The sequence below is a fragment of the Colossoma macropomum genome, unplaced genomic scaffold (genome assembly GCF_904425465.1).
Source record: "Colossoma macropomum unplaced genomic scaffold, Colossoma_macropomum, whole genome shotgun sequence".
Taxonomy (NCBI): domain Eukaryota; kingdom Metazoa; phylum Chordata; class Actinopteri; order Characiformes; family Serrasalmidae; genus Colossoma; species Colossoma macropomum.
The window spans coordinates 39,994,936-40,022,890 of NW_023494785.1; the positions used below are offsets into that span (position 1 = coordinate 39,994,936).

At 38.9% G+C, this 27,955-nt stretch overlaps 2 protein-coding genes across 9 annotated transcripts in view; one reads left to right on the forward strand and one right to left on the reverse strand.

Moving 5' to 3' along the window:
• Positions 1-87: 87 nt before the first annotated feature.
• si:ch211-154o6.3 (uncharacterized protein LOC563854 homolog) lies at positions 88-27,821 on the reverse strand. The gene is made up of 14 exons (XM_036594629.1): positions 27,713-27,821; positions 26,285-26,680; positions 24,836-24,951; positions 23,382-23,542; positions 22,021-22,144; positions 21,786-21,907; positions 17,145-17,231; positions 15,401-15,490; positions 15,215-15,303; positions 12,669-12,897; positions 9,182-9,304; positions 8,908-9,073; positions 3,303-3,388; positions 88-344 (listed from the first exon to the last, which is right to left on the reverse strand). Exons 2-14 carry the CDS (start codon positions 26,372-26,374, stop codon positions 256-258), a joined length of 1,572 nt encoding a protein of 523 aa, XP_036450522.1. The 5' UTR covers positions 26,375-26,680; positions 27,713-27,821; the 3' UTR covers positions 88-255.
• Positions 27,755-27,955, forward strand: part of znf384b (zinc finger protein 384 b) — a 29,159-nt gene continuing 28,958 nt past the window's right edge. For 5 of the 8 annotated variants that reach the window (XM_036594531.1, XM_036594566.1, XM_036594601.1 and 2 more), the window contains exon 1: positions 27,755-27,935. The gene's annotated coding sequence lies outside the window, so the exon portion shown is untranslated. The remainder of the gene's footprint in view (positions 27,936-27,955) is intronic. The other 3 variants (XM_036594548.1, XM_036594584.1, XM_036594617.1) reach the window with 2 other exon arrangements.

Consider the following 27,955-nt stretch of genomic DNA (forward strand, 5'->3'; position numbering starts at 1 on the left):
GGGCGAGCGGAGCGATGGAGAGAGCTGCGGATATTTACAGACAGAAACGCCAGCCGTGATAAATAATTTCACACGCACAGACACGGGCACAATATGGCACTTTTATTGGCTACGTGACACAACGTTTACACGCCGAACAATCTGTTGTCCACCCGCTCTTTCTGCCCCGTCACCACTCACTCAATCTGTTACACTTCACACCCCACGTTTTCTCTATTTTCAGTCCAAGTCTCTCTCTCACTCCCCCCCCTCCCCTCACTGGAGGACGCATCGTAGCCAGGACGAAGTAGTAGCCACTTCTTCTGTGTCTGATGCATCTTGGGGAATGGAGTCTTCATCAGCATCTGTGAAAACAAATAGGCAAGTACCACTTACTATGGAACAGTTTTGGACTGACAAGTTTACAGATTCTGATTCAATATTAAAGGAACAATCCAGCTAAAAACATGACATGCTTTTATGGGTGATCCGCCATTGTGGCAGGGTTACCCTGCGTTCACACCGGCAGTGACTTTTCGCCTTTCGTTGCCCAAATCTCTGGGTGGGTGTTTCTGAACTCGACTGTTGGTTGCCATGGTTTCACTGATGCTAAGCACAAATCCGATGAATTAAAAATAAAATCCTGGTGAGGAATCGCTTGTGTGCTTATTTTTATTTAATCCCCGTGTCTGTGCAGTCAGTATGTGAGGAAAACCGTATTTGGTCTTTGTGAGTACTGTCTATAAGCACCACCGCTGCCATTATTCCATCTCTAGTAGGAACAATAATCTAGGAACCAAAAAAGGAGGGTATCGTTTCACAGTGGCAGAGATAAAGCGCGTGCTACGCTGCTCAATGCTCAATTCCTATTGGTAATCGGAACATCTCTTCACTCCTTATTTGCATAAAGTTGGACGCCGCTGAACTTCGTCACATCGGCCACTTCGCATCGCCAATGTTCGCGCCGCCTCCTGACGCCGGAAATCGCCAGCTCTCATCGAAAATGAATGACCTCCGGCCGCTTTGTCTTGACACGTCGCTGCCGGTGTGAAAGCAGGCTTAGTCGACCTGGGCTGTTTAACAATAGTTGAAAGAATCTCCCTTCCTTACCTGCTTTCTTTGATTTTGTCTGATCTGAAGCCCATGGAGTAACTTAGTATGTTAGCAGAGCTGAGAAACATCTGGCTCTACATGACTACCAGATCAAAGACCAGAGCAAAATCAAGAAAAGCAGATGAGAGTGGGAGGTTCATTCAGTTCTTCAGACGCAGCTCTAGTTAACCAGCACATAGGAAGCACTGCTCAGTGTCAATCAAGCCCATTTTATAGATCTAATTGTACAGCTTTAACAGAATAAAACTTTCAACCTCATTTAGTGGATTTATTACTCTTGAAATCAGCTTATTTACTCTTCACAAACAGCTCATGGGTGCCAGAATGGAACCGCTGCAGATTTAAGGTGGAGCAGAAATAAGAAGCTGGCAAATAAGAAGCAAATCTAAGCTTTGTGGTAAGGTACGCAGTGATGCTACCACCACCAATCAGCATTTTAGCTTAAAAACGTGTTGTTTTCCAGCTAAAATGTATGAGGTGAAAGACGTTGTGCTGTGACCGGGCTAGTGCTGTTAGCCGAGGTTTCAGAAGATTGGTGTTTATCTGTTTCTTATAAAGACTTTAGATTGACTGCCCCTTCAGTGTAATCACGTGTGATCAAATGGGGATTTTTGGGGGGTTATTATTGTACAGTGCAGTAATAGTGTCATTAGTTTGCTAACTAGCCAGGCAAGCAGTGTTTGCTAAACAGGGCTACTGTTAAAAAAATTAAAGATAGTAGATTTCGAGAATAAAGTCATAATATTTTGAGATAAAAAGTTGTACGGTATGATATTTTGAGAATAAAGTCATAATATTTTTAGAATAAAATCGTAATATTTTGAGAATAATATGATAATAATCCTCACCAGTACAGCAACTGAGGCCCCTACGCGTTGTATCAGCCCCCCCCTTCAATAAGCCTACTTTAACCTCGAAATATCGAGTTTATTCTTGTAACTTTATGACTTTATTATCAAAATATTGTGACTTTATTCTCAAAATATTATGATTTTATTTTTAAAAATATGATTTTATTCTTGAAGTCTATTATTTTTATTTTTTAACGGTGGCCCCAAAACACTGTCGTAAGTAACAGATTTAAAACAATGATCGTATGAATCCTGTCTGGTTAAATATGACAGAACATCTGTTGGTGGCTGAATGCCACCGACAGGGACACTCGAAAAACAAGGGGTAGGGGTAAAAAAAGAAATGGGACCAGACCAAAGAATGAACCCTGCCAGTATGGTGGATTTTTTAAACATTTCTGCCTAATTCAGTGGTTGAGATGTAAACAAAGTCAGAGTGGTTTGATGTGAAACGGTTCATTGTTGAGACTCAGATGTCTTTATCTGTATGTCTTTACAGTGGTGCTGATAGGAACCAGGGGTCTCAACACAAACATAGCCATTATTTATTTACTATCCAAAACCACCAGTGAACCTATACGCATCATCTAAATTCTTATATGTAATGTTGATGACGGTACAACATTCATAAATCTGAAAAAAAAAAAAGATTTTTTGCCTGCTTGTACCGCTCCACCACAAATTTACACAATTTTAAAAATGTTTCAGGTCATAACTTTCTCAAAACTCTCATAAAACAGTGTCTCAGGCGTCAGGCAGCATATTCATCACCAATTCATTAATACCTTTCTGTGAGGGAGCTTTTAGAGGTGGACGTCAGGTTCCTATCACCACCACTGTGAACAGTTCTGACTCGGTAAGTTTCTCTAGAATGGACCATTTCACACCAAAACACTTTGAATGACCTTGTTTACCTCTTAACCGTTTAATTATGCAGAAAACTTTTAAAAAATCGGTGGAACTCTCGTTAAGTAATCACTAATAGACATGCTTATGTGGTTGCTGACACTGTATTCCATACTGTTATCTATAAAAATGGACAAAAGTACACTGCATACAGCTAAAACACTTTTGTCCACCTCTGTGGGGTCTGAGGCAAGAGTGTGATGATGCTAATATGAGTTTGCACAATGCTAATAGCTTACATTACTAGTTAGCAACATAAGCATTGTAGCAGCAGTGCAAAACATGTCTTGGCAGATCGACAATGTTTGTGGTGAGGAGGAAAACTGTAATATAAATGGTTCCTTTAATATGAAATATCATATCAGCATGGGATGTTGGCAAGGAGCTCAGATCCTCAAATAAGATAATAGCCAGACTATCCCTTTAACGTGTCCTGCTGTATCTCTCTCTCACCTTCACTCTCCTCCTCCTCCGAGTCTCTGTCTGATTCCGAAAGCGAGTTGTCCAATCGGCTGTCTCGTCTCACAGTGACATCACCCCTGGAATTAAAACAGCAGAACACAGCCATTAAGAAAAGAAGGTCCTGGGTCACGTAGTTAAAGACAGTGGTTCACTGTATTAAAGAGACAGGGGTCATAAATAAAGGTATACAAAGGTCATACTTTCCCATTGTCCCCAGTGTAGTTCGCTGATCGAGACATGTTTAGCATCTAAAGTGTGCTTCTTTCGTTTTGCACACTGGAGGCTAATGCAGATGATGTTATGCTTATCATACACTTTCATCCATGTTTACAGATAACAGTATTTCATGCAGTGTCAGAAACCACATCAGCAAGTGTATTTGAGATTATTTAACAACTCAAAATGGCTTCAGGAAAGCGTGTGAGGATTTCGGCATGTGGTTGATGCTAATTGGTCTACATGAGCTTCTTTTACATTAGCTGCATTAGCCAGTCCCAAACTAAAGAAGAAAACTTCAGACACCAATCATGTCTAGGCTGATTTACACTTCTGGTAAGAGGGAAAATTCTCTTTTTGATGTAGCACGTAATGTTAAAGTTAAAAAAAAAAAAAACAATCTCTCCCATCTGTGTGGTCCATATATGGAAACTGAGCTGCAAAAACAGCCAGCTTTGAATTTGCTTTTGTGATGCCATAAAAACGAATGTATTTACATAAACACCTTTTCACGTGGCTGCTGTTTCAAGATTATGGCCGAAATATCCGGTTTGGGAGTGGAAGTGTCATTTGCTACCATTTTAATGAAGTCAAAGAAAGGGTGCTAACTTATTAGTTATCGTTTTATCCCATTAAATGTCTCTGAGGCGCTTCTGTGAATACATGCACGATGAACTGCCAGCTGAACATCACTGGTTGCTGCTTACAGACTCACTTTAACTTGTTTACAGGTTAAATCCCCTCTATAACTGAATTCTGCCCTCAGTAGTGGGCCAAGCAGAAGGCAGAGAGCTAACCAGCTACCAGGCTATCGCTACAATAATAAGAGACAGGCTTCAAGCCCTCAAATGAAGTGTTACTTGATAACTGAGACACACGAAGTAAAAAATGTTACTTGCATGTCTGTTATGAGCTAAAAATGTCTGTATTTAAACTAGAGCTGGTATTAAAATCCCATATAGTGCTGAGCTAACTCCGCTAGCTTAACATAGCTAACTCCCATGGTGAACACAAAGTCCTTATACGAAAGTCTGTTCACTCGGCGGCCATCTTTGCAACGCCGCCAGGCAGTTATTTCGAGCCATACAAGACCAGACCCCTGTCTCGTTGAACGGGAAGAGACCTAAATATTCGAAACTGAAGGTTAAATTACTGTTTCAAACACGTTTGAAATCACTGATAAAACCAGACAAAAACCTCATAAACAGTTTGTAGTGTTTGGCTAAATAAAAACGTCCTTTTTCGGGCTGTTCTGGCGAATGTGCTTGTGCACATCTCCACAACGAGGGGGGGGGCTTTTCCTGCTCATGGCGTAACTAGCAAGCTGACTGGCTCTGATTCCTGAAGGGCGGGACTTACACTGTATACAGACGACATGTTGAGAGTTACGAGCTGTCCCATTCATATTTCAACCAGCGGTCAGTCTCCTCGTTTATAACATGTCTGGTGAACATATGAGGAGCGTTATCATAGTGCGGTTTTAAAAAAACAGATTTCTAAATTAGACATTGCTGGAATGGCACTGCTTTATGGTTTTCTCCTTGTACATAATTGAAAAGTGTAAATTAAATGATTTTATGATTGTGAAAAATCAGTGTGTATACATATATTTATAGCTGTTACTGCTGTTGTCAGAATAAAACCTCATATCTCCAAAATGATAACTTTACAGGAGAAGGAAAAAACATGCTTTACTTTTAATGTAAGTCAATGGAACCAGACTCCCCAAGTAATTTTGGGCCGTTTCCTTTGGTCTATTCATCATGACATTTACCTTCAATGTAAAGGGCAATAGGTACTTTCAAATTAGGTCAAAAACTGATATATATATATATTCATACATCTATCTACGCAAACCTAAACCTATTTATATTCTTCACTTGCATCTCGAATTTCAGTAATTTTTCATTTTTTTTACAGAATTTAAACATGTCAGTTGCCCTTTGCATTGTGGGTAAAGTTTATGACGCAAGGACCAACAGAATTGACCCAAGCTTAGTTGTAATATATCTGGTTACATTAACATACATTAAAACTAGAGTATGAGTTCTTCTGTCAAGTCCCAAATTTGCAGATACAAGGTTTTGTTCCAAAAACAAAGATATAAAACATAAGTGGAAAAAATAACAAAAGAAAAAATGCTAGATATAGGCTCCTTAAAAGAACAACAGCAGTGTTAAATGACCAGTTTGACCCGGAACTGGCTGTTTTTTATGACAGTCGTCCCACCTTTGCCACGAAGGCTGCTGCGTGTCCTCAAAGCGTGCTTACACTTTAGCAACTATACTGTTATTACTGCCTCGCGCTCAATGATTCAGCCATTTAATGAGAATATGTACTGTATGTGTAATACAGAAATGTCAAGATGACACCAATGAAGCATTACTCACATGAGCGTGCACGCTGGCGGTTATTGCCACATCACCGTGCCGTCAATGAGCACAAAGCTCAAAGTTATTACTGTCAGCAGAGAAATCCTAACTGTACTTGCTACGACAGAGTTATTAAAAGTGCATCCCCAGACAGCTTGTTTTAACTATGCTTGGATATTATTCGCCTGTCGATACTTCAGTCGATCCTTCTTTTTCGATGAACACGTAACCCGCGCTTTCTGAAAGGTCATATCGACTAAATTATTGGATCGCCATTAGTAGCTGAGAGAGTGAAATATGTGGGAACGACACGCAGTAATAGAGACGGCAGGTAGTTCATTATGTGTGATTTAGTGACTGTCTCTGTGCTGCAGGGTGACTGTAATATTTGAGCTTTCGGCTGAGGGAACATTGCTGAATGTTAAAGTGATAGTTTGGCCACAATTTAAACACTTAGCCCAAATGTGGACGAGCCAAGACATGCTTAGTGCCAAAAGTTTGCTTGTTCACTGTGAGGATAGTGTAGTTAACAAGTAATGGAAGCTTATAGCCATCAGCAACACTGTTAGAAATAAAGGTGCAAACAATGTAAATGTGCCCTCAAAAGGTACAACAGTGGTTTTAAGGTCCAATTGTGAACCTTAAATAAGTTTTTTCTAGTGTTAAAGTTTGTATTTGTACCGTTTTATAACCTAAATTAAACAGAACAATAAAATAAAAAGCCTGGAGACGAGACGGGGTGTGTGGAGTTAATGCAACTTAGAAAATATAATTTAAATGGATCACGGTTCAGTTATGTTCCCCGACTAAAGGTACTGAGATGTACTCTTGAGGGTTCCACCCCAGTGACAAGAGGGGCACTGACCCAGTGACAGTTTACTACCTTTATTTCTGAGAGTGTATTGCACAAGCTGCAGGCCTAAATCAGTTATAAAAAGTTATTAAGTTACAGACTTGCTTATGTAGCTTCTGACACTGTATGACATTCTGTTATCTATACAAACAGATGTACATATGGCTGCTAATATTGCTTTAGCTATGCATTTTGTAGATAACAGTATGTATACAGTGAGCATGCAATCTGCACGATGCTTATTGGTGGACATAAGCTTCCATTACTTGCTCGCTACATTAGCCTCACATCTCCAATGCAACTAAAGAAGCAAACGTCAGACATCAAACATGTCTAGGCTGACCAGCTACACTTGGAGGGTTTCTAGATGGTAAATACTGGAATTAGACTTCACAAGTGCAACACATTCAAGGGAAATTCCATCAAACTTTCAAAATTTCTGCATAATTAAACAAAGTCATTCAGAGTGGTTTGGTGCGAAATTCCATTCTAGAGAAACTTACCAAGTCAGAATTGTTCACAGTGGTGGTGATAGGAACCAGACGTCCACCTCTAAAAGCTCCCTCACAGAAAGTTACTACATGAAACGGTTATGAATTCACTGCCTGATGTTTAAGAGAATAATACATGTTTCAAAATATATACGAGGTAGAGGGGTACATACAGGGTGTTTTAAGGCAAAACAGTCCCCAATTTTTTTTTTGGCAGATTTCTGACTATTTTACCATCATCAACATTACATATAAAAACTCAGGAGACACGTATTGGTTCACTGGTGGTTCTGGATAGTAAATAAAATGGCTATATTTGTGTTGTAGACATTGCAACCCCTGGTTCATATCACCACCACTGTAAAGAAGCTGGAAGGTTTCTTTACAATTACAGTTAGTCGGCTACAGGTTTAACTCACCGCAGTAAAGGCTCAGTTTCAGTAACAGATACTCAAATATCAACTGTTAAGAAGATAAACAATAAGACTGATGTTGGAGTGATAGGCAGAATCAAATGTGCCTTGTGTTGGGTGCTTTGTGTGTAGCTTTTTCTCGTTTATGTAGTTTTCTTTAGTATTTCCCAGCTACGATTTAGCGGCACAACAGATGGAACCAGTCACAACCGGTCTCACAAGCCCGCAACAGCACGGAGCAGCACAGTACGGCCTTGAGAAGCATTTGACTTCCACTGACAGTGGAAAAGAGGCCTTTATGAATAGCTCTTATTTACTGTGCGCCACATTTTGCGCTGTGTAGCACTGTTAGCGCCAAGTTATATGAATCTGGCCCGAATGTCCGTACAAATGTTCATCTGCGGTGCATATAAAATTTTAATTTAACAAAACCCTGTGGTGACACATCCACCTGCTGTTCTGCACACTGGCGAGAGACTGCGGCTCAACTTCAACGCAAAGACTGTATGCTGGAGAAAATATAGAACCACGACAACTGAGTTAATGACTCTTCCTCATGATGTAAGACCTGCTGTAAAGAAGAAGAACCTTCTGAAAATGGTTTTACATAGCACCAAAAAAGGTTCTGCCATTGTTACAAGTCATACAACGTTTTTTGGTACTACACAGTTTTCTAAGAGTCATTTGACGGTCAATAAAGGCATCTGCTTGTTATTCATTATGAGAAAACAATGGAAATATGGACTGATAAATGCTCTTTGCCCTCTCTGTGATGCAGCTCCGGTTTGCCGCTTGTGCCGCATCGCTCAAGTTCGAAATAGAGGATAAACCTCCAGCTTAACTCAAACTGCTGTCAAACATTTGGCTTCATGTCTGCAGCAGCAATAAAGACTACTAAAATAATTGTTGTTAGCAGCCAAGCTATAAGCCAACAAATATGTTTTTGTTTTAATCAGTTTTATAATATTTATAATATGCAGTAGGTAACATTTGGACTAGTCTTGTTATGCGGTAAGCGTTTTTGTGCAAAAAACAATAATATGATCATAATTTTACTCCTTTTTCCAGCAAACTGAATCATTCTCTGACACTGTGACCAGCACCACAGTTTCCTTGCAGCAAGTGATCTGGGAAAACTGTATATATGATTTTTGGCTGAAGTATCGCTTTTTTGGGTTAGTGCGTGTGGAGCAATGTGGTGGGGGAACAAAGTGGGAGGAGAATTGTGAGTTAATTCTATTAGCAGCATACCTCTTCTTGACATTTCCTTGAAGCTGTTCCCAAACTGTGAGATCGCGACCCCCAGTGACCCAGCGATGACCTCCGCTTGGTGTGAGCCATGCCGCAAAACAGAGGATTCTGGGTAAATCTGAACTGGTCAGCGAGACAAGGTATTTGCACTGAGGAAGAGAAAACACTGACAGAAGAATTGAAAAAAGAAAGAAAGAAAGAAAGAAAGAGGTTAAACCAAAGAATCAGCCTTCTCAAATATTCTCCCAAAAATTTCTCGAGGACATTCACTTACAGTTGAGCGTACTCTCTCCAGTGGTGAGGTCAAAGCTGGAGCCAATCAGAACTCCTGGTATTTGATTGACGCAATCTGTGACACCAGCACTGCTGCTGTGATTGGTTAACCTGCTCACCGTGCCTAAAATCAACCAGACAAAATAGAAACAGAGGCAACACAGTCAGGAGGCAAAATTTTCAAGTTCATAATACATCATACATATCGTCACTTTTGGGACAAAATTTCATATCTCCATTTTTGTCGTTGTCCATTTTTTGAGCTAATTTGTAAAAGTCGTTTGCCGTTTATGCTGTGTTGAAATGTCATGATGAATAAACCGAGAGAAACAGTCAAAAATTACTTGAAAAAAAAAAACCCTTTAATTTCCATTAAAAATGATGAAGGAAAATGTTTTTCCTTGTTCTGTAAAGCTACCTTTTTGGAGATACGAGGTTCTGTCCCGAAAGCAGTGATACAGACATAAGATGGAGGAAAAAATTTAAATTTATGCATACAGTACTGTATAAATGTCAAATACTACTCTTCATTTATCTAAATTCCATTCAAAACAGCCACTAAGAACAAGTTCATTTTTCAGGAGGTATTTCTGAGAATATTAGATAAAGTCAAAGCAAAGAAAGTCAAAGGTCAATAAGTGGGGAAAAAAATCCAAAACTGGAGAATGTGTCTGGGATTATTTGGACTGTGAGAAGCAGAAAATACAACCAACTTCTAAGACTGAACTTTGGAGGTGTGGAAAAATATCCCGGCAGATTTCTTGGAAAAACTAAAAGCGAGTCTCCTGAAAAGAATGGAAGTGGTAATAAAGGTAAAGAGTGGACACACTAAATACTGAAAAATACGACACTGTATTAGTTGTTGCATTTCTCTAAATGTAGTTTTTCTGCTTCTTTCCTGATGTGGAATAACTCGTACTTAAAGGCTGATTTGACTGGAATATTAAATAAAAGGGTCACTAACTTTTGCATGTTACTAAATATATATACAAAGTTAGTCAAAAGGTAGAAAACAGAAAAATATCTGATGTTGCTGATCTCATATGTAACAGATGTACCCACAAGGTTGAATATTCTTTATATCACTGCTGTCAGAATAAAATCTCGTATCTCCAAAATAACAACTTTACAGGAAAAGGAAAAAACATACTTTACTTTTAATGTAAGTCAATGGAACCAGACTTTTTTCTAAGTAATTTTGGGCCGTTTCTTTTGGTCCATTCGTCATGAACAATGGACATTTTCAAATTATGTCAAAAACTGAAAATCGACAAAAATGGAAATACGTTGTTCCGACAGCAGCGATATACTAAATCCCTTGTGCTTAAATAAAGCACAGCATGAAAAAAAACACAGGATTTTTTTTATTTTGCTTTGTCATTTGTTCTCTAGTAGCTGTTTAGCCTCACTTTTTTCTCCCCTGCCTTAAACGTAGTGTTTTTTTTTTTTCCTTCTCTTAAATGTAGCATGCTATGATGAAGTGCCATCGTTAGTGCACCCTGCATCCCCCAATGAGATCATCGCATCACAGTCTACTGCACGTGTTGCCAGCAACTTTGATTAATCTGGTGTAACTGTTTACAGATTTCGGGATAACAACACCCTTCAGAAGAAATATCCCCAGACCCGGCTCGCTCCGGAGAGACAGGATTAAGACGCGAACGTTCCGGATGTTTTTGAAATTTCCTGCTGCCCCGGAGCGAGGAGGCTTTCTTCTGAGTGCGTTCTTTTTTTTTTTCCCCCCGAGCCGCTGGGACTTCAGCGCAGCTGCTGCGAGCGCATGGGCCCAGCCATGATGCATTCCATTAATAAATCCGTTAAACAGCCTCGGGGCCGCAGAACAAATGTGAGTCTACCGAGGGCGGCGAAACATTAAACATAACAGGATTCAGCACGGCAAACACACAAGAAGCGTTTCATGAAACGAGATGTCGACTAAACGCCTGGTGCTGACGGGAGGCTTTGGGAGAGCTGACAGGTTGGCAGGATAATGACTGGGAAACTGTAGCTGCACTGAGTATGTTGCAAAGATGCTCGCAGGTAACGTTCAGCTTCCATTACCTGGGGCTCAAACATGCTGCAATTGAGGACATTTCAGCTCTAAAGGGAAAAAAATACAAATTTACATAATGTTCACCTGAACCCGAATGTAATCGATCAGCCAAGACATGTTTGGGGGTCTGGAATAGAGGTCTGCACTCTATTGCCTGTGGGACCCGCCACAATATCTTGTGGCGCAGGAGTAATTTTCAGTGTTGCGCAAGGGAAACCAGCCTGTTGCAGGCAGGAGCAGGCCGAAGCATGCATAAAGAGAAATCCCACAAATGAATGAATAGCCTAAATAAAGGAGAACAATCACTAAATCATATATATATATATATATATATATATATATATATATATATATATATGATAACAGTAAAACAGTTAAAGTGAATAAAGTCATTCTAAAGAACTGCAAAGCAACCATTCATCCGCACAGTGCGGGTGGGAGCGGAACAAAACGTTTTGGTTGCGGATGGGAGCGAGACAAATAATTTCGATTTTCTGAGGGAGTGGGGTGAAATCTTGCGGATTTAATGTAGCTAACAAGTAATGGAAGCTATATCTATATGCTAATCTACAGACTAAGTTAATAAATATAACTAAATTAGCAATATTGTAACTCTTACCTTGGCCACTGAACACATTTGTAAAGAAAACTGTAAATCCTTGTAGTGTGGACCAATGCTGACTGCTACCCTAGCCACTAATCTGTGGGCTAATAAATTAGCTAGCATTAGTATAATTTCTACCTCAGTTGATCAAAAAAATGAATAAAACAGCGATTCTAGCTTTTTCAGAACAAAATGGACACAAGAGACAAATCTTTTTACCCTTTTAGCAAGAGAAAAGAACTACAGTATCTAACTAGATCGCCAGTAACCTTGCTAATAGCTAGTAGCATAGCTTGTTGTCTTTTTCAGCTGACAAGATATTTCTGAGTGGCCCATATTTAATGTATATTGTTGATATTTTGGCTTATTTAATCCATTTCCTACTTTGTAATGATGACTTGAAGACAGTTACTGCAGTTATACGGCTAAGATATTCAGCTTTCTCACAGTAGCATTCAGTGTCTTTATTCGCCAGCTAACGGGCAAAAATAAAAAAGACAGCATGTCCCCAAAAAATCCCCCCCAAAGCAGTGGTAGTTTTTCAAAAGGTCCTCCAAACTTCAAAATACACTATAAGAAGTGTTCCTTTACCACAGTTTGAGGTAAGTGTGTGAGGTTTTAGGCTTAAGCTTACTTGTTAGCTACATTAGCCTCATAGCTCCAGTGCAAAACTAAAGAGGCAAACTTGGGACGCCACACATGTCTTAGCCGATCGACTGCATTTGTGTTAAGTGGGAAAACTGAGTACATTTTTACTGAAGATTTTTGCCTCAAATTATTCCTTTAATTAAAGTATTATGTTAGTTTGGAATGTTGGCAAGAAACTCAGACCCGTCCTCCAGTTGAGCACGCGGATGCTGGCTCGTCCGCAGGCCAGGAAGATGCGGTCACCGCGGGCGCTTAGCCTCAGCCTCCCGCCGGCCTCCTCGCCCCCGCCACAGCACGTGACCTCTGACCCCCAGCTCTGCAGCCTGCGGAGAGGCTCCGGCCCGCCGTCGCACACCTCCCACACACACACGCTGCCGTCCACCGAGCCGCTGAACACCAGAGGACCCTGGGACTGTGGGGGAGGGAGGGTCAGTGCCAATGCGTTTCCATGACAACTCAAACTCTTAATAAATAAATAAATTTGAGGATAAATAAATAAATAATAAATAGAGAGACATTGAGGTTTGCATTCATATCATTCAAAAGTTTGGAATCACTGATTTGTATAGAATAATATAAACATTCATGTATCACATATATATATATATATATATATATATATATATATATATATATATATATATATATACACATATATATATATATATATATAAAACAAAGACATTATATGTCCAAAAGCATCAAAGACACCCCTTCTAATGATTGAATTCAGCTACTGAAGGAAAAGCATTGATACCAATAGAATTAATAGAATGGGACGCTCTGGTGCAGCTGCACATGAGCCTATGGTCACCATGCCCAATGCCAAGCGCTGGCTAGAGGGGTATAAAGCCTCCCAGCTTTGGGCTGTAGAGCAGTGGAACTGCATTCACTGGAGCAATGGAGCTCCATCCAATACCTTTGGGATGACCTGGAGCGATCCAGAACTGATCATCCAACATCAGCACCTGACCTCACTAATACTCTTTTGGCTGAATGCAATCAAATACTCACAGCAATGTTGTAACATCTAGTGTAAAGCCTTCCTAGAAGAGTGGAGGTTGTTACTGCTACATCCCCATTAATAAGAAACAAGCAGGTCTACAAAGTCTACAAAACTTTGGACATATATTTTGTACTTTTCAATTATATTGGGAACAACAAGTAGTTTTTACATAGCAATTCTGTTATAATTATTTGTGTTATTATTTATTATTATTTGTAATTTCTTGTTAAAGCATCTGCCTTGAGATTTGATCGCTTTCGAAATGTGAATCTATTTAGATATTAATTTTATCAGAAATTCATTCTGGCAATGACGTTTAATAGAACTACTTTCAGGATATTTATTTTAGCAGTATTTCATTCTGTTTTTCATTTTTATTAGAACTTCATTCTGGATATGACTTTTTAAAGAACTTCATTTGGGATTTTAGTTTTATTATAACTTCTGAATTTTAATTTTAGTAGAACTACACTCTTGATATTAATTTTATCACAAATTTATGTTGGAAATTAATTTGATTAAAAATTAATTCCATAATTTGATGAAAATTGTTCTGGATATTAATTCTATTTTTAAAAATCTGTATATAAATATGATTGGAAATTCATTCTAGACATTAATCATATAAAAAATTCATTTTGGATATTAATTTTATTCGAATTTCATTCATAGCTTCGTCCTGGATATTAAAATTACTATCATTCTTAATTTTATTTTTAAAATCGGATATAAATTTTTATTAGAAATTCATTCTGGATTTTAATTATATTAGTAATCCATTTTGGATATTAATTTGTTAGAAATTCATTCTGGATATTATTTTTTAGTAGAACTTCACTGTGGATGTTACCATATTAGAACAACATTCTGGATATTAATTTCATTTCAAAAATGATTCTGAATATTACTTTTATTATAAATTCAATCTGGATATTAATTTTATTAAAAATCATTCAGGATATTTATTTTATAAAAATGTCATTCTGGAAATGAATTTTATTAGTAAAACATTCAGGATATTAATTATATTAAAAATGCATTTTGGATATTAATTTTATTATAAATTCAATCTTGATATTAATTTTATAAAATATCATTCCGGATATTCATTTTATTAAAACATCATTCTGGATGTAATTTGTTTCAGAAATTAATTCTGGATATTAATTATATTAAACATGCATTTTGGATATTAATTTTATCAGACATTTCTCATGACATTATTTAATTCTATTATAACACCATTCTTGATGTACAGCTTTCTCAGTCATTTTCAAATCATCTAAAGCTCCCTTCATCATTCTAGACGCATCTAACGTCTCTAACATTTCTTCATTTTTCACAGCTTTCTATTAATAAGGACTATCTGAACCCTGGTGGAACCTGTGAAGCTGCAGAGGATTAAAATCCTAGCGTCAGTTTATGCATTTTTCTGCAACTTAATCAGTTTTATATCCGTGAAAACATTGATTTCCAACATTTAAAGGGTAGTGCAAATATCATTGAGAATAAATAAATGATAAACGTGGGGAGAGGGAGGTTTACATAAGGGCTTGACTCTGTATGTGTTCTCTAAGGACCAGCCTTCAAGCCCAGTTTGAGCTTTAAGCTGCAGGAGCGGAATATTAAAATTTGATATGTGCTGGATCGATGCCGTGCTAACGAGCAGGCAGAGAAGACGCCCGCGTGCCAGCCCGGCGGCGTTGCCATGGCGCCCGCCCACCTGTAGCGTGGTGACCGAGTCCAGGTGCGCGTTGACTGATTGACGGTTCTCCTGAGAGAGCCAGTCCCACACCTGCAGCTTCCCCGCGTCTGTCACACAAACACAGCCACATCGGTCATCGCTGACACGCTGACAGAGCGAACGCACACAGCATACACGAAACTGTACACCCACACACGTCCTCACCTGAGCCTGTCGCAACGTAGCCCCCCCCAGCCGCTATGAAGCACATGCTTGTGACAGTGTTAAAGGTGTAGACTGACTTCACGCACTGGCCTGCCAGGAGACACAAACACGTACGGCATGATGCACATTTCACTGTAATAAACATCAACAGCATCATCTACAGCATATTCACAGTTACTTACCATACATGTAATATTTACACTTACACTGTCAAGAGACATAGACAGTAAGACGGTAGTGGGTGGTACGGCCAATAATTGAGATCACAGTAGAAAATTTCTGATGAGTTTTTTTTTTTTATATACAGTCATATGCAAAAGTTTTGGCACCCCTGGACAAATGACGTTTTGTTGATTTTCTAAGTAAAAATAAGTTAATAATAAAACACAACCTGTGCAAAAGTTATGGCGCATTTTATATTTTATCGTTTTTTTTTTGTAATGTGTTAAAATAATATATGCATTAAAAATAGCAGAAATATGCCATATTTATTCTCACCAAGAACAACAAAACATGTCATTTGATTGGTGGTGTTCAAAGTTTTGTACACGACTGTATATGTATCATCATTTTTATGTATATTTGTCAGAGAAAAATAACTCCTTTCAGAATGTGGATCCTTTAAAGGGCTGCAGTCGTTTATTTACATTTACAGTGTTTTTCAGACGCTCTCATCCAGAGCAGTTAACAATTTGGTCATTTCTTACACAAAAAGATGGTTCTTCAAGGGTTCCTTAATAAAAGCAATAGTTCTATTTAGAACCATGAGTCCTATTAGAACGATTTCATGCTTAAACGTTTATTTGCATGGTAAAATGGTTCTCCAGATTGATGGAAAATGAGTTGTGTGTGGTCCTATGTATAACATGTTTGGAAAGAGTGGAAGAGTTCTGCTACTGTTACAATTTCAAGTAATAATAGAATAACCATTTTTGTTGCTATAGAACCATTTTCAAAAAGGTTCTATACAGAACCACATACAATACATTCTCCTTCAATCTGAAGAACCATTTAATTTACTTTAATATAGATCTAATGGTTCGACATAGGGTTAACTAAAGGACCCTTGAAAAACCATCTCTTTAAGTGTGTAGTAGGCAAAGGTAGTAGTGTTGGGAGTCTTGCCAAAGGACTCTTATTAATATAGTGCAGGATGTTTGACTGAACCTGGAAGGCAACTAGAGGTGGTACCAATTTCACTATACCAAATTACTGATTTATCTCATTCCTGACAGACAGGAACAGCGCAACGTTTAATCGTTTTCCACATCCTCCACCCTAATGACTCTGCTACCCATAACTTGTTAGTCTGAACTTTCGAGGTATGGAAAAACATGCCTGTAGGTTTCTTTAAAAAGCCGAAGTGAGTCTCGTGAAAAGAACGGAAGCTGTAATAAAGGAAAAGTGTGGACACACTGAATTCTGAAAACTATATTTAGTTGTTGAGGCTTCCGTTTCTGTTAAATATGCTTTGTGCTTTTTTTCCTGATGCTGAAAAATAACCTTTGCTTAATAGCTGTTTGACTGGAGATGAAATGAATGAAGGGCTTTTGCACAGTACTGAGTATATTTAATAAACTGAATTTATTAAATGAACATTTTTATGTGTGTTGTGTTGCATGGCTGTGCACTTATATTAAGAGCTGATTTCGTTCTGTTCCACTGTGAACCGAAAAGTGCACAGGCCGAGTTACTCAGCACGTATGTGCACGCATGAGTGTTTAAAAAGTTGAGCATGACTCACCAGAGCTGAGCGTCCATATTCTTACACAGCAGTCAGAGGAGCCGCTCAGAACGAACCTTTCCTTCTCCCCCAGACGCAGAGCAGATGCTACAGCGGGACAGAGTCAGAGCAAGAGGAAGGGAGAGAGAGAGAGAGGAGGCAGTTTGCCAAAGAGCATGATTATAAAAGCAATGTGAAGAAGAAGAAAGGGCAGACAAAGGCAGGCAAAGAGATGGACAGATGGAAAGGAGGAGAGGAGAGAAAGTGCAGACAGGACAGGGGAGGTGGGTGGAGAAATAAATGGACAAGCTGCAGTTGTTAGTACATATGTAAGTGCCAGCTGTTCCAACAAAACGTCGCTTATTTAGGGCTGAAAAATGTAACATTGCAGCATATTTTTCTATATCATTCAATATCAATAAGCAACTATGCATGTATGCAGTAATTATGCACGCAATAATATGCATGCATAATAGTATTCTGTACCTTGAAGCAAACATCAGGCTTGTCCTAGTCTAATATGCTAAACAATTTATCACCACCATAAGGAGGTTTCAAGGGGAATTTCCATCAATTTCACTCATTTTCTGCGTAATTAAATCGTTGGGATGTAAACAAAGTCATTCAGGGTGGTTTGACTTGAAATGCTTCATTCTAGAGAAACTTGGAGTCAGAACTGTTTACAGTGGTGGTGATAGGAACCAGACGTCAGAAGAGTTTATTGCCTCTGAAAGCTCCTCACAGAAAGACATATTTTCTAAGAAAATGTTTTTTTTTCAGATTTATCACTATTTTATCATTATCAACATCACATATAAAAACTCAGAGAAGACGTGTAGGGTCACTGGTGGTTTTGGATAGTAAGTAAAATGGCTATATTTGTGTTGTAGATGTTGCGACTCCTGGTTCCTATCAGCACCACTGTAAAGAAATCTGGGTCAGTATGTTTCTCTACAATGAACCACCTCACATCAAATCACTCTGAATGACTCTGTTTACATCTCAACGACAGAATAATCCAGATATTTCAAAAAACTGATGACATCATTTTGTTCGGACAATCATTAAAATAGACTAAAATTAAGTTAAATTACATTTTTGTAGCTAATAGTTAACTTCTGAACTAACGCTACAGCATTTGGCGATTTGGAGACACCTCTGGTGGAAATATGGAACTGCAACATTTGAGCTGGATTACTGAATAATGATATATATTGAATAATGCTGAAATCAAAGTTTCTCATATTAATCAGCATTAAAGTTTGAGCCTATAGAACATGTATAAACTTATTTTTACATGGAAAATCAACAAAACATGTAATTTAATTAAAAGTTTTGCATAGAATTATGATATAATACAACGTTCAGCACTTTGGATCCTTCGGAAGGCTGCAGAGATTTTCTTTTGCTTCCCGACAGCCAGAAACAGCACAACGTTTAATCGTTTTCCCTTCCTCCGATCTCTCCCTTCCCTTCTTTCCAATAACTTTGATAAAGACTGCGTGCAGGAACAACACTCCACAGCACTTCAGCACAAATGGGCGTGGCTAAAGTGCTGCAGGCTGAATGGGCCATCATATACAAATGTTTTCACGGATGTGACTTCACAACCAACATGAATTCATAATGGGCTTATTTTCCATATACAGACTACATGAACTGGGGCATGAATGCTATGTTTTCCAATATTAACAGTGTTTATATAGTACAGCAAACTCATTTATTTTAAAAAAGAAAAAGCAATAATAATTCGTTTTTACACAATATGGGTCGCTGCTTTTGCTCCAGGTGGCTGTCCTGAAGAACTTTATTGCAGCTCTACTCAAATCCACCTGATTCCCCCATTCAGAAGCTCCAAAATCAACTCCACCACTGTGTTTTTTGAAGAATTTAACTGCTCAGTATAAGGGAGTGTTATCAACAACGAGTTTGAAGAAGACTCTTCCCATAGCAAACACTACAGCGGGGTGGGGAAATGAGGGCTGGATTCCAGCACAGTTTGCTGTGTCATAACAATTAAACCTGATAATAAACTGCTGAGTTGAGCGAGGTGCGTTTGAGCAGGGAAAATTAGATTTTTCGTGAGCCATCCCCTGCCACAAAACACCCCTTAAAATCCTGCACAGCTTGGCTTTAATGAATAATGTCTGGAAAGCGCGGCTTTAGAAAGCAGCTTGTTGATATGGCTGTTATCGGCCTGATACTGGAGATGAACAGAACAATCTCTCTCGGCAGAACTGTGTTCTCATAGCCACATTTTGGGTTGTATCAGGAATGTATGAGTAGTGGGCGGTATGGCCAAAAACGCCCTTCTCACACACTGCCTGTGGAATCATCGAAAGGTGTTTATCGGCATGTTTGTCTGTCCGCGCAGTTCTTTATGGAGTTGGTGAAAGAACAGTTGAATAAACTCTTCTCCTCCTGGTCTTGATTGCTAAGCCTGAATGTGAAAAACACGCCCCCTCGTTATCATATGAACGAAGAAATACAGAAATAAATAAATGAAGTCATGAAAAAATAAATGAATTAATGAAAAAATAAAGAAATAAATCAATAAATGAATCAATAAATAAAGCGAACAATAGTTAAAAATATAGATACAGACAAAAATATGTTATTAAAAATATTAATAATACAGAAATAAACAAATTGAGAAATATATAACTGCAGAAAAAAAGGAAATATATGTTTAATTCCAATCAAATTAAGCAATATATACTTTATTTTATAAAAAAAATCAATTACAACATAAAACTTGATTTTTTTTATTATTATTGTTTATTGATTAATTTACTGAGTCATTCGTTTTTTTTTATTTATTTTTCATTTTGGCAGATCAGGTCCTTCATATTTTAGATGCTGCAGTAAACCTATTTTTGTAGGTGGCTTCTTACTCTGGGATGCCCAATAAAAACCATTTTAACAACCAAAATAAATTTGAAACATTTTTTTAATGTAACTCTTAAAAGCAAAGTTGAACAATATATAAACAACCTATGTTTCTGTTGCTGTCTAACATCAGCCCTGTGGGCCTGGCAAAGACAGTGATGTTGCTGCACAAGGCTGAAGTCGGCTTCTTATTCAACAGCTTATTGTTTGCATTTTCCGTTCCACCTTAAATGGAGCAGCAGTTACATTCTGGCACCTGTGCAGGCACCTCAAGGTAACTGATGCACCATTTAAGGTGGAACTGGAAACTGAAATAAGAAGCCAAATTCAGCTTTGTCCAATTTCTCAAGTCATCTGTCTCATATGCGCGTCACGTATTCATGCCTCCAACCATCAGACACTGCTGGAAAACATTACAGTCATTTATGCTTCAGTACCAGCTGATCCACAGCTTGATTTCACAAACAAAACCCGGACCATGGCCTCATTTCCCTCGAAAACAAAGTGGACTACTTCATATGCAACAGACTAAACAGCGGGAGGTGATCGAGGCTCTGCTGTGTTTTCATTTTCATTCGAAACGTTACTAAAACACCAAAACAGGTCAAACAGGCTAACATTTGCAGGGTTTACACTGTTTGTATGTCGCACTTATCTGCACTTATTTGTGGCTCAACAGTATAACTGTTCTAATAAAACTCAACCCCGAGGTAGAACTTCAACCAGATGAACCGGTATACTGCCCACTACTGAATGGCATTACAATAAATATCAGTGTTTGATTCACTTTATAAGTAGCCTTTATAGATACACTATATGGACAAAAGTATAGGGACACCTACACATAACACCTACAGGAGCTTTTATGAATCCCATTCTAAATCCATAGGCATTAATATGGAGTTGGTCCCCTTTGCAGCTTAACAGCTTCCACTCTTCTGGGAAGCTTCCTACAAGTGTCTGTGGGAATTTTTGCCCATTTATCCAGAAGAGCATTTGTGAGGTCAGACACTGATGTTGGACGAGAGGGCCTGGCTCATAATCTCCATTCTAGCTCATCCCAAAGGCGTTCAATATGGTTGAGGTCAGGGCTCTGTGAGGGCCAGTCAAGTTCTTTCACACCAAACTCACCCAGTCAGGCCTTTATGGAACTGCTTTGTGCACTGGGGCTCAGTCATGCTGGAACAGAAAAGGTTCTTCCCCAAACTGTTCCCACACAGCTGGAAGGATAGAATAGTATAAAATGTCTTGGTGCTGAAGCATTAAGATTTCCCTTCACTGGAACTGAGGGTTCTAGACCAACCCCTGAGAAACAACCCCATATCATCATCCCTCCTCCACCAAACTTTACAGTCGGCACAATGCAGTCAGGCAGGTAACGTTCTCCTGGCATTCGCCAAACCCAGACTCGTCCATCAGACTGACGGATAGTAAAGCGTGATTCGTCACCCCACAGAATACGTTTCCACGGCTCCAGAGTCCAGTGGCGGCGCTTTACACCACCCTCCTCAATAATTAGTAAGGGTGTCCCAATACTATTGTATAAGTAAAGCTTTATAAACAGCCTCATAATATAGAGGACCCAGCGACATTCTTGGGAAATACAAACATAGCACATTCTGCTTACCCTGCGCTGTGATGGGGTGACTTTTGTAAAAGCCAATCATTTTTGCCAGCAGAGAAGAATCTCTTAGACCCGGAATACATTATTTAGAGCTGCTTCAAGCCCTACAGACTCCAGACTCAGGCCTATGTGTAAGTGTACATCCTTACCTAGACTCCTGCAGTACTCTGCGGGTGGCACATTGAGGCAGGTGACTCCGCCGCTGTGACCCCCCAGATTGCGCTGCTCCGTTGCCGTGGGAACGTGCCACACCTTAACCGTTGTATCGCGACTTGTGAGAGAGCGCGAGGGAGAGATAAGGTGCCGTCAATTCAGTAATTTCACAGCCTGTTAGCATCACAAATCGCATAATTTCGCTCACAGATTGAAAAGAGCTCCCGGTACCTGCCAGAAATCACGAGGTTGTCCACAGCAGCCACGCAGGTGACGATGTCACTGTGACCTTCTAGAGTCCTGAGGCGAAACTTGGCTGATTCCCAGGATGCTTTGAGGGATCTGAATTCGGAGTCTGGGATGGGAACACAGACACTAGTTAACCCCTTTAACTCTAAAGGACCAAATACGCTGGTCTTATAGTAGTGACCGAATAATTTACAATAGATACTAAATAATGTAAAATCATTAATGTAAATTACATGCTAGTTACAGGATTATTCATAGTAGTTACTAAATATTTTACTGTAGTTATTGAATAATTCATAGTAGTTACTGAAGAATCCATAGTAATTTCTGAATAATTCATAGTAGATACTAAATCAGTTATAGAAGTTACTGAATAATTCACAGCAGTTACTGGATAGTTCATAGTAGATACTAAATAATTTAAAGTAATTACTGAATAATTTATAACAGTTACTGGATAATCTACAGTAGGTATTAAATAATTCATAGTAGTTACTAAATATTTCATAAAACATGAACAATTTACAGTAGTCACTGATTAATTCACAGTATATAGTAATTAATTTAAAAACATTCATAGTAGATACTGAATAATTCATAGTAGTTACTAAGTTATTTGAACATTTTTACAATAAATAACTGAAGAGTTCTGTTTCAAAATGCATTAATGCGACGTTCATGAATATTCTTTTTTTTCCAGGACAAACTCTGCTGGGAGTGAGAAATTTCAGTGCTATTTTATGATTAATACTGTCTTTATTACCCAAATACAGATGCATTTTTAATAAAGCCAAGGCATGTTTGGTGAAGCTTTGCTCCTTGAGTTTTTCACTGGAAATGCTAAGATAACGTAACAAGTAATAAAAGCTTGTGTACAACAATTAGCATCATTACATACTTGCCTCGAGTTGCGAAGTAATCCTTAAAATGAAACCACATAAGCAAAATCTATCTGAGGTTATTTAACTGGACACGTTTTGAGGCAAGTGTGATGATTTGCACAGCGCTAACCTGGTGGCTATAAGCTTCCTTCACTACATTAGCCATGCAGCTGACGGGCTAAATTTGGGTTAAGTGGGACAACTGCGTGAATTTGATTTTGGGGTTATTGATCACATTAATATTAACGACTGAATAATAAGCTGATGGTTTAAGGGGTTAACCTACGTCAGGCCTCAGGCCACTTCTGTTTTTAACTCCAGAAGTAAGAGAGAAACGGAATGGCCCACAGTCAAATTTTAATTACACGTCCAGCTCCGGAACCGGAGATGGACGCCCCCGAGTGAGCTACCGGCGTACCTAGCTTGAAAGTGTGTGCGTGTGTGTGTGTGTGTGTGTGTGACCTGGGTCTGGTGGTCCAGGGCTGTCTGAGATGTTCTGTGTTTGTCCTCCGCTTTCTCTCTTCTTCCCGCCGTCTTCTCTACTTTCCTTTTTCTGGTGGTCATCTTCACGTGCCACCTTCACTGCTGGAGTGTGACCTCTGTGATGCTCTGCTGCATCCTCCCTGCAGCCACAACAACAACAGCAACAACAACAACAACAAACATCAGCAACCACTGCTACCAGGGGTGTAAATCTCTAACATCACAACTAATCAGTTCTTTAAAAAAATAAATAAATCAATCTCGAATTTCACCAGCACTTGATTCAATTTGATTCATTCAATACAATTCAAAATAAGATGAATCAATGAATCAATAAAGCTCACACTGTAGCGCCATTCTTTAGGTACAATTCAAAATACACCGAAATGATTCAGTGAATAATGAAAAATTACATTTTTACTGTGATTCGATTTGATTCTTTCAGTAAAATTCAAAATGCACTGAAACGATTCAATTCAGTATGACATCGCAAATTTCACCACAATCTAATTTGATTCTTTTGATTCTTTTTTGTTCAATTCAAACTGCGCTGAAATGCATCATCAAACTTCAAATTACACCACAAATCGATTTGATTTGATTCTTTTGGCACAATTCAAAATGGACTGAATCAACTGAATCAAAATTAATTCAATGAATCCTGAAATCTCCAATTTCACCAAAATTCAAATTGATTCAATACAAAATACACTGAAATGATTTAGTGAATAATGAAAATGACATTTCAAATGTTACCACAGTTTAGTTTGATTCATTTGATTCTTCTTTGCTCAATTCAAAATGAACAGAAATGCATCGTCAAATTGCAAATTACGCCACAAATCAATTTGATTTGATTCATTTGGCACAATGCAAAATGGACTGAATCAATTAAATCAAAATGAATTTAATGAATCTTAATCTCCAATTTCACCAAAAGTCGATTTGATTAGATTCTCTTAGATCAAAAATGCACTAAGCTAACTCAGTGCATAAAAAAACTCAAATTTCACAAAAAATCTGTTTGATTTGAGTCTTTGGGTACAATTCAACATGCACAAAAATGATTCAATGAATCATAAAATCGCAATTTTCACCAAGATTCAATATGATTCAGTAAATATGATTTCACCACTAACTGCTCTGTCTGTACATGATGGATCTGGCGAAGGTGTCAATCGTGAGAAACGGCTACATAACTTTGCTATTACACGTCCACCGCTGAGCGCTGATGGAGTGACGCTGAGAGAGGTGGAGGAAGGTACAGTGCCGTTAAAGATGCGTGACTGTGTCCAATCAATACCAGCTAGACTAGAGAGAGAGAACGGCGGAATAGCTGCGGGCACACTGAGCTGCGATTCACACGCTCCTGACCCTCACTCACTCTCTCATTCTCTCTCTCTTTCTTTCTCTCCCCCGACTCTCATTCTTACACTTGTCTTTTCATTTTATCCTCCTCTTCTCCCACAATGCAGTGGGTTTGCTGGGGGCCAGAAAGCTGCAGCAGCAGCTCAGCCAATCTGCTGCGAAGCTCCGCCTTCTTCGAGACCTTGAGAGAGAGAGAGAGAGAGAGAGAGAGAGAATGAGAGAGAGAGACGTTGAAAAAGTGAGAAGAGAGAGAATGAAAGAGTGGGGATGGAGGAAAAGAGAGCGAGAGAGAGAAAGAGTGGGGATGGAGAAAGAGAGGGAAAGAGAATGAAAGAGTGGGGATGAAGAAAAGGAGAGAGCAAGAGAGAGAAAAAGAGAGATAGACATTGAAAGAATGGTGAGAGAGAGAGAAAGAGTGGGGATGGAGAAAGAGAGAGAGTGAGGAGAGAGAATGAGAATGAGAGACAGAGGAAGGGGAAGACAGTGAAAATTGGGGAGAAAATGAAAGAACAGAGGGAGGAAAGGAGTGAGCGAGAGAGAGAGAGAGAGAGAGAGAGACATTGAAAGAATGGTGAGAGAGAGAGAGAGAGACATTGAAAGAATGGTGAGAGAGAGAGAGAGAGAGAGACATTGAAAGAATGGTGAGAGAGAGAGAGAGAGAGAGTGGGGATAGAGAAAGAGACAGAGAGTGAGGAGAGAGAATGAAAGAGGGGCGGGATGAAGGAGAGAGAGCGAGAGAGAGAAAGAGACATTGAAAGAGAGGACAAAGAGAGTGGGGATGGAGAAAAAGAGAGAGAGCGAGAGAATGAAAGAGTGGGGATGAAGGAGAGAGCGAGAGAGAAAGAGTTTGAAAGAGTGGGAGGAGAGACAGAGGAAGGGAAACAGAAAAGAACAGAGGGAGGGAGGGAGTGAGTGAGAGAGAGAGAGAGAGAGAGAGAGACATTGAAAGAGTGGAGAGTGTGAATTATGACCTCTCCATGCACTAAACTGAGGGAGACCACATAAAAGTGCAGTGACTGAATTAAGCAGAATCATTAGAGCTCATGTTGAGAAGAATAATTAAGAGTTCTGTTGGTTTCATTTACCTCGGAAAGCTGTAATAAGACTAATAAAACAAGGCGGAATGGCCTGCAGCTGTAAGCAGTCAGTCCACTTTGTGAAAAATACAATTAGTGAAAGAAAAGAGCGTTTCAGCTTCTAATTACGTGAGAAAGTATTACAGGGCCGATGAGGAGAGACAGAAACAGGATTTGGTCTTATGTCATGGACATGGGCGCTAGTTACACAGAGTCTGAGCCAGAAGCATCATTATGATCAAAACAAGTCGGTTTTCCTTTCGCCAGCTTCTTGTACGAATAGTTCCGTTCCACCTTAAATGGTGCAGACGTTACATGTAACTGCTGCACCATTTAAGGTGGAACGGGACAATTCGAACAACAAGCTGGCGAATATGAAGCTGCCTTCCGCTTCATCTTTTTTTTTTAACGAGAGGAAGACGCAGTTGGGGTCTGTACCTTTACTCTCTCTTCTGGAGTCAGGGAAACTTTGATTTCCAGGTTCTCAATCTGCCTCAACTTCTTCTGCAGTTTCCTCACCTCCCCCATCTGAAAGCCTCAGTTCAGCGAATCACCCCTCCTCCTAAACTCACACTGAAACGGCTGCTCTTCACTTTATCACTGCGCTCTTGTCATATATGTCATGCTTTAGGGTCGTTTCTGACTTTTAACTGGTACTGTAGTGGTTTTCCACAGATTTAGGCTCTAAATGCTGATGAAGTTGGTCTCCATAAATCCTCCGCTTGACGCGCTCGGACTGTAAACGTGTAAACACGACCTCACCGGAAATCCACGGCAGCGTAAATGACCTCACCGGATGCTGGTGCATATCTCCATGGCGACCTTTTCCACCGTCTGCAGAATAAATGTATTTTTTTTTAATTATTTTTAAACCTGTTAAATAGTATTATTAATACACTCTGAGACTCATTCATGTTTGTGCATCCAGGTTAAAAAAGTAGACAAACAATTCTACACACAATTATAGCTTATTTTAAATAAATTTTGTATTACATAGTTACAACCTTTATTAACTATTGTAAGTTATTATAATGGTATTACAATTGTACTAATTATAATGATAATAATAATAATATTATCATTATTATTACAATTTAAATACTATTCCTATCTTTACTCTAATTAAGGTAGCAAAACATACACTTTTATAACCAAGGTACCCAACTTCATCAATTTTTTATCCAAGTTTATTACTAAAAAAAAGATCTAGCAACTCCATCTACTAAGATAATTTATTATGATAAAATATGCAAATCCAAATCTTATTAGAATCCTGTTCATATGACTGTAATAACAAACCTGTCTTCTAAGGTAAATAGGTAAATAAATAAATAAATCAGTGAGAGTCAGCAACTGAGCAACTGTCACGTGAAACGTAGGCTACTTAGTTCCCAAATTCTAATTGGGCTCCTGAATCTCTTGTTATTTATTTATTTTATTTATCTGCAAAGCATTTTATTCACACAAAAAACAACAAATTCTCCCATTCCATTTTTGAGAAAATTTGAGCAGTTAATTCCTTGCCATTATTAGCTTAATTAACAGCTTTATTTATTTACCAATACCATTGTCGTGAATATATTATTTTTAAATGTAAATATTTTGTACTCGTATTTTTTATTACACGTATCCCACATTTATTTATTTATTTATATATTTTGCTGCCATCTTGCTAATTTACTCATTGATCCATTGTCATGAAAAAGGAAACGGAAACGTGGCTTCTTCTCGGTGTTATTAAAAGGGCAAATTCCGAGCACCGGGGTGTCGAAATCGCCAAAATGAGCGTTATTTTATGTGTTTAGAGGAGAAGAGGAGTCGACTCCACTCAGACTTTGTTTCAGCGCTGGTGTAATTTGACCTTACTTGAGGGGGGAAGTGACGTCGTGACGCTCGGAAGGCTTTCGACCTCACTGGCAGGAAGTCCGAGCCCAGACAGTTCGGGCAACTCCGTAAGAAAAGAAAAAAAAAAAAGAAAATAAGAGAAAAAATCGAAGAGCCGAAAACGGGTCGAATCGGCTCAGCTGAGCGCTTTCGGACCTATTTCTTCGGAAAGCGGAGGGGATCCCCGGGGGAGGGAGCGCCACCGGTAATTTTAGGCCTGATTTT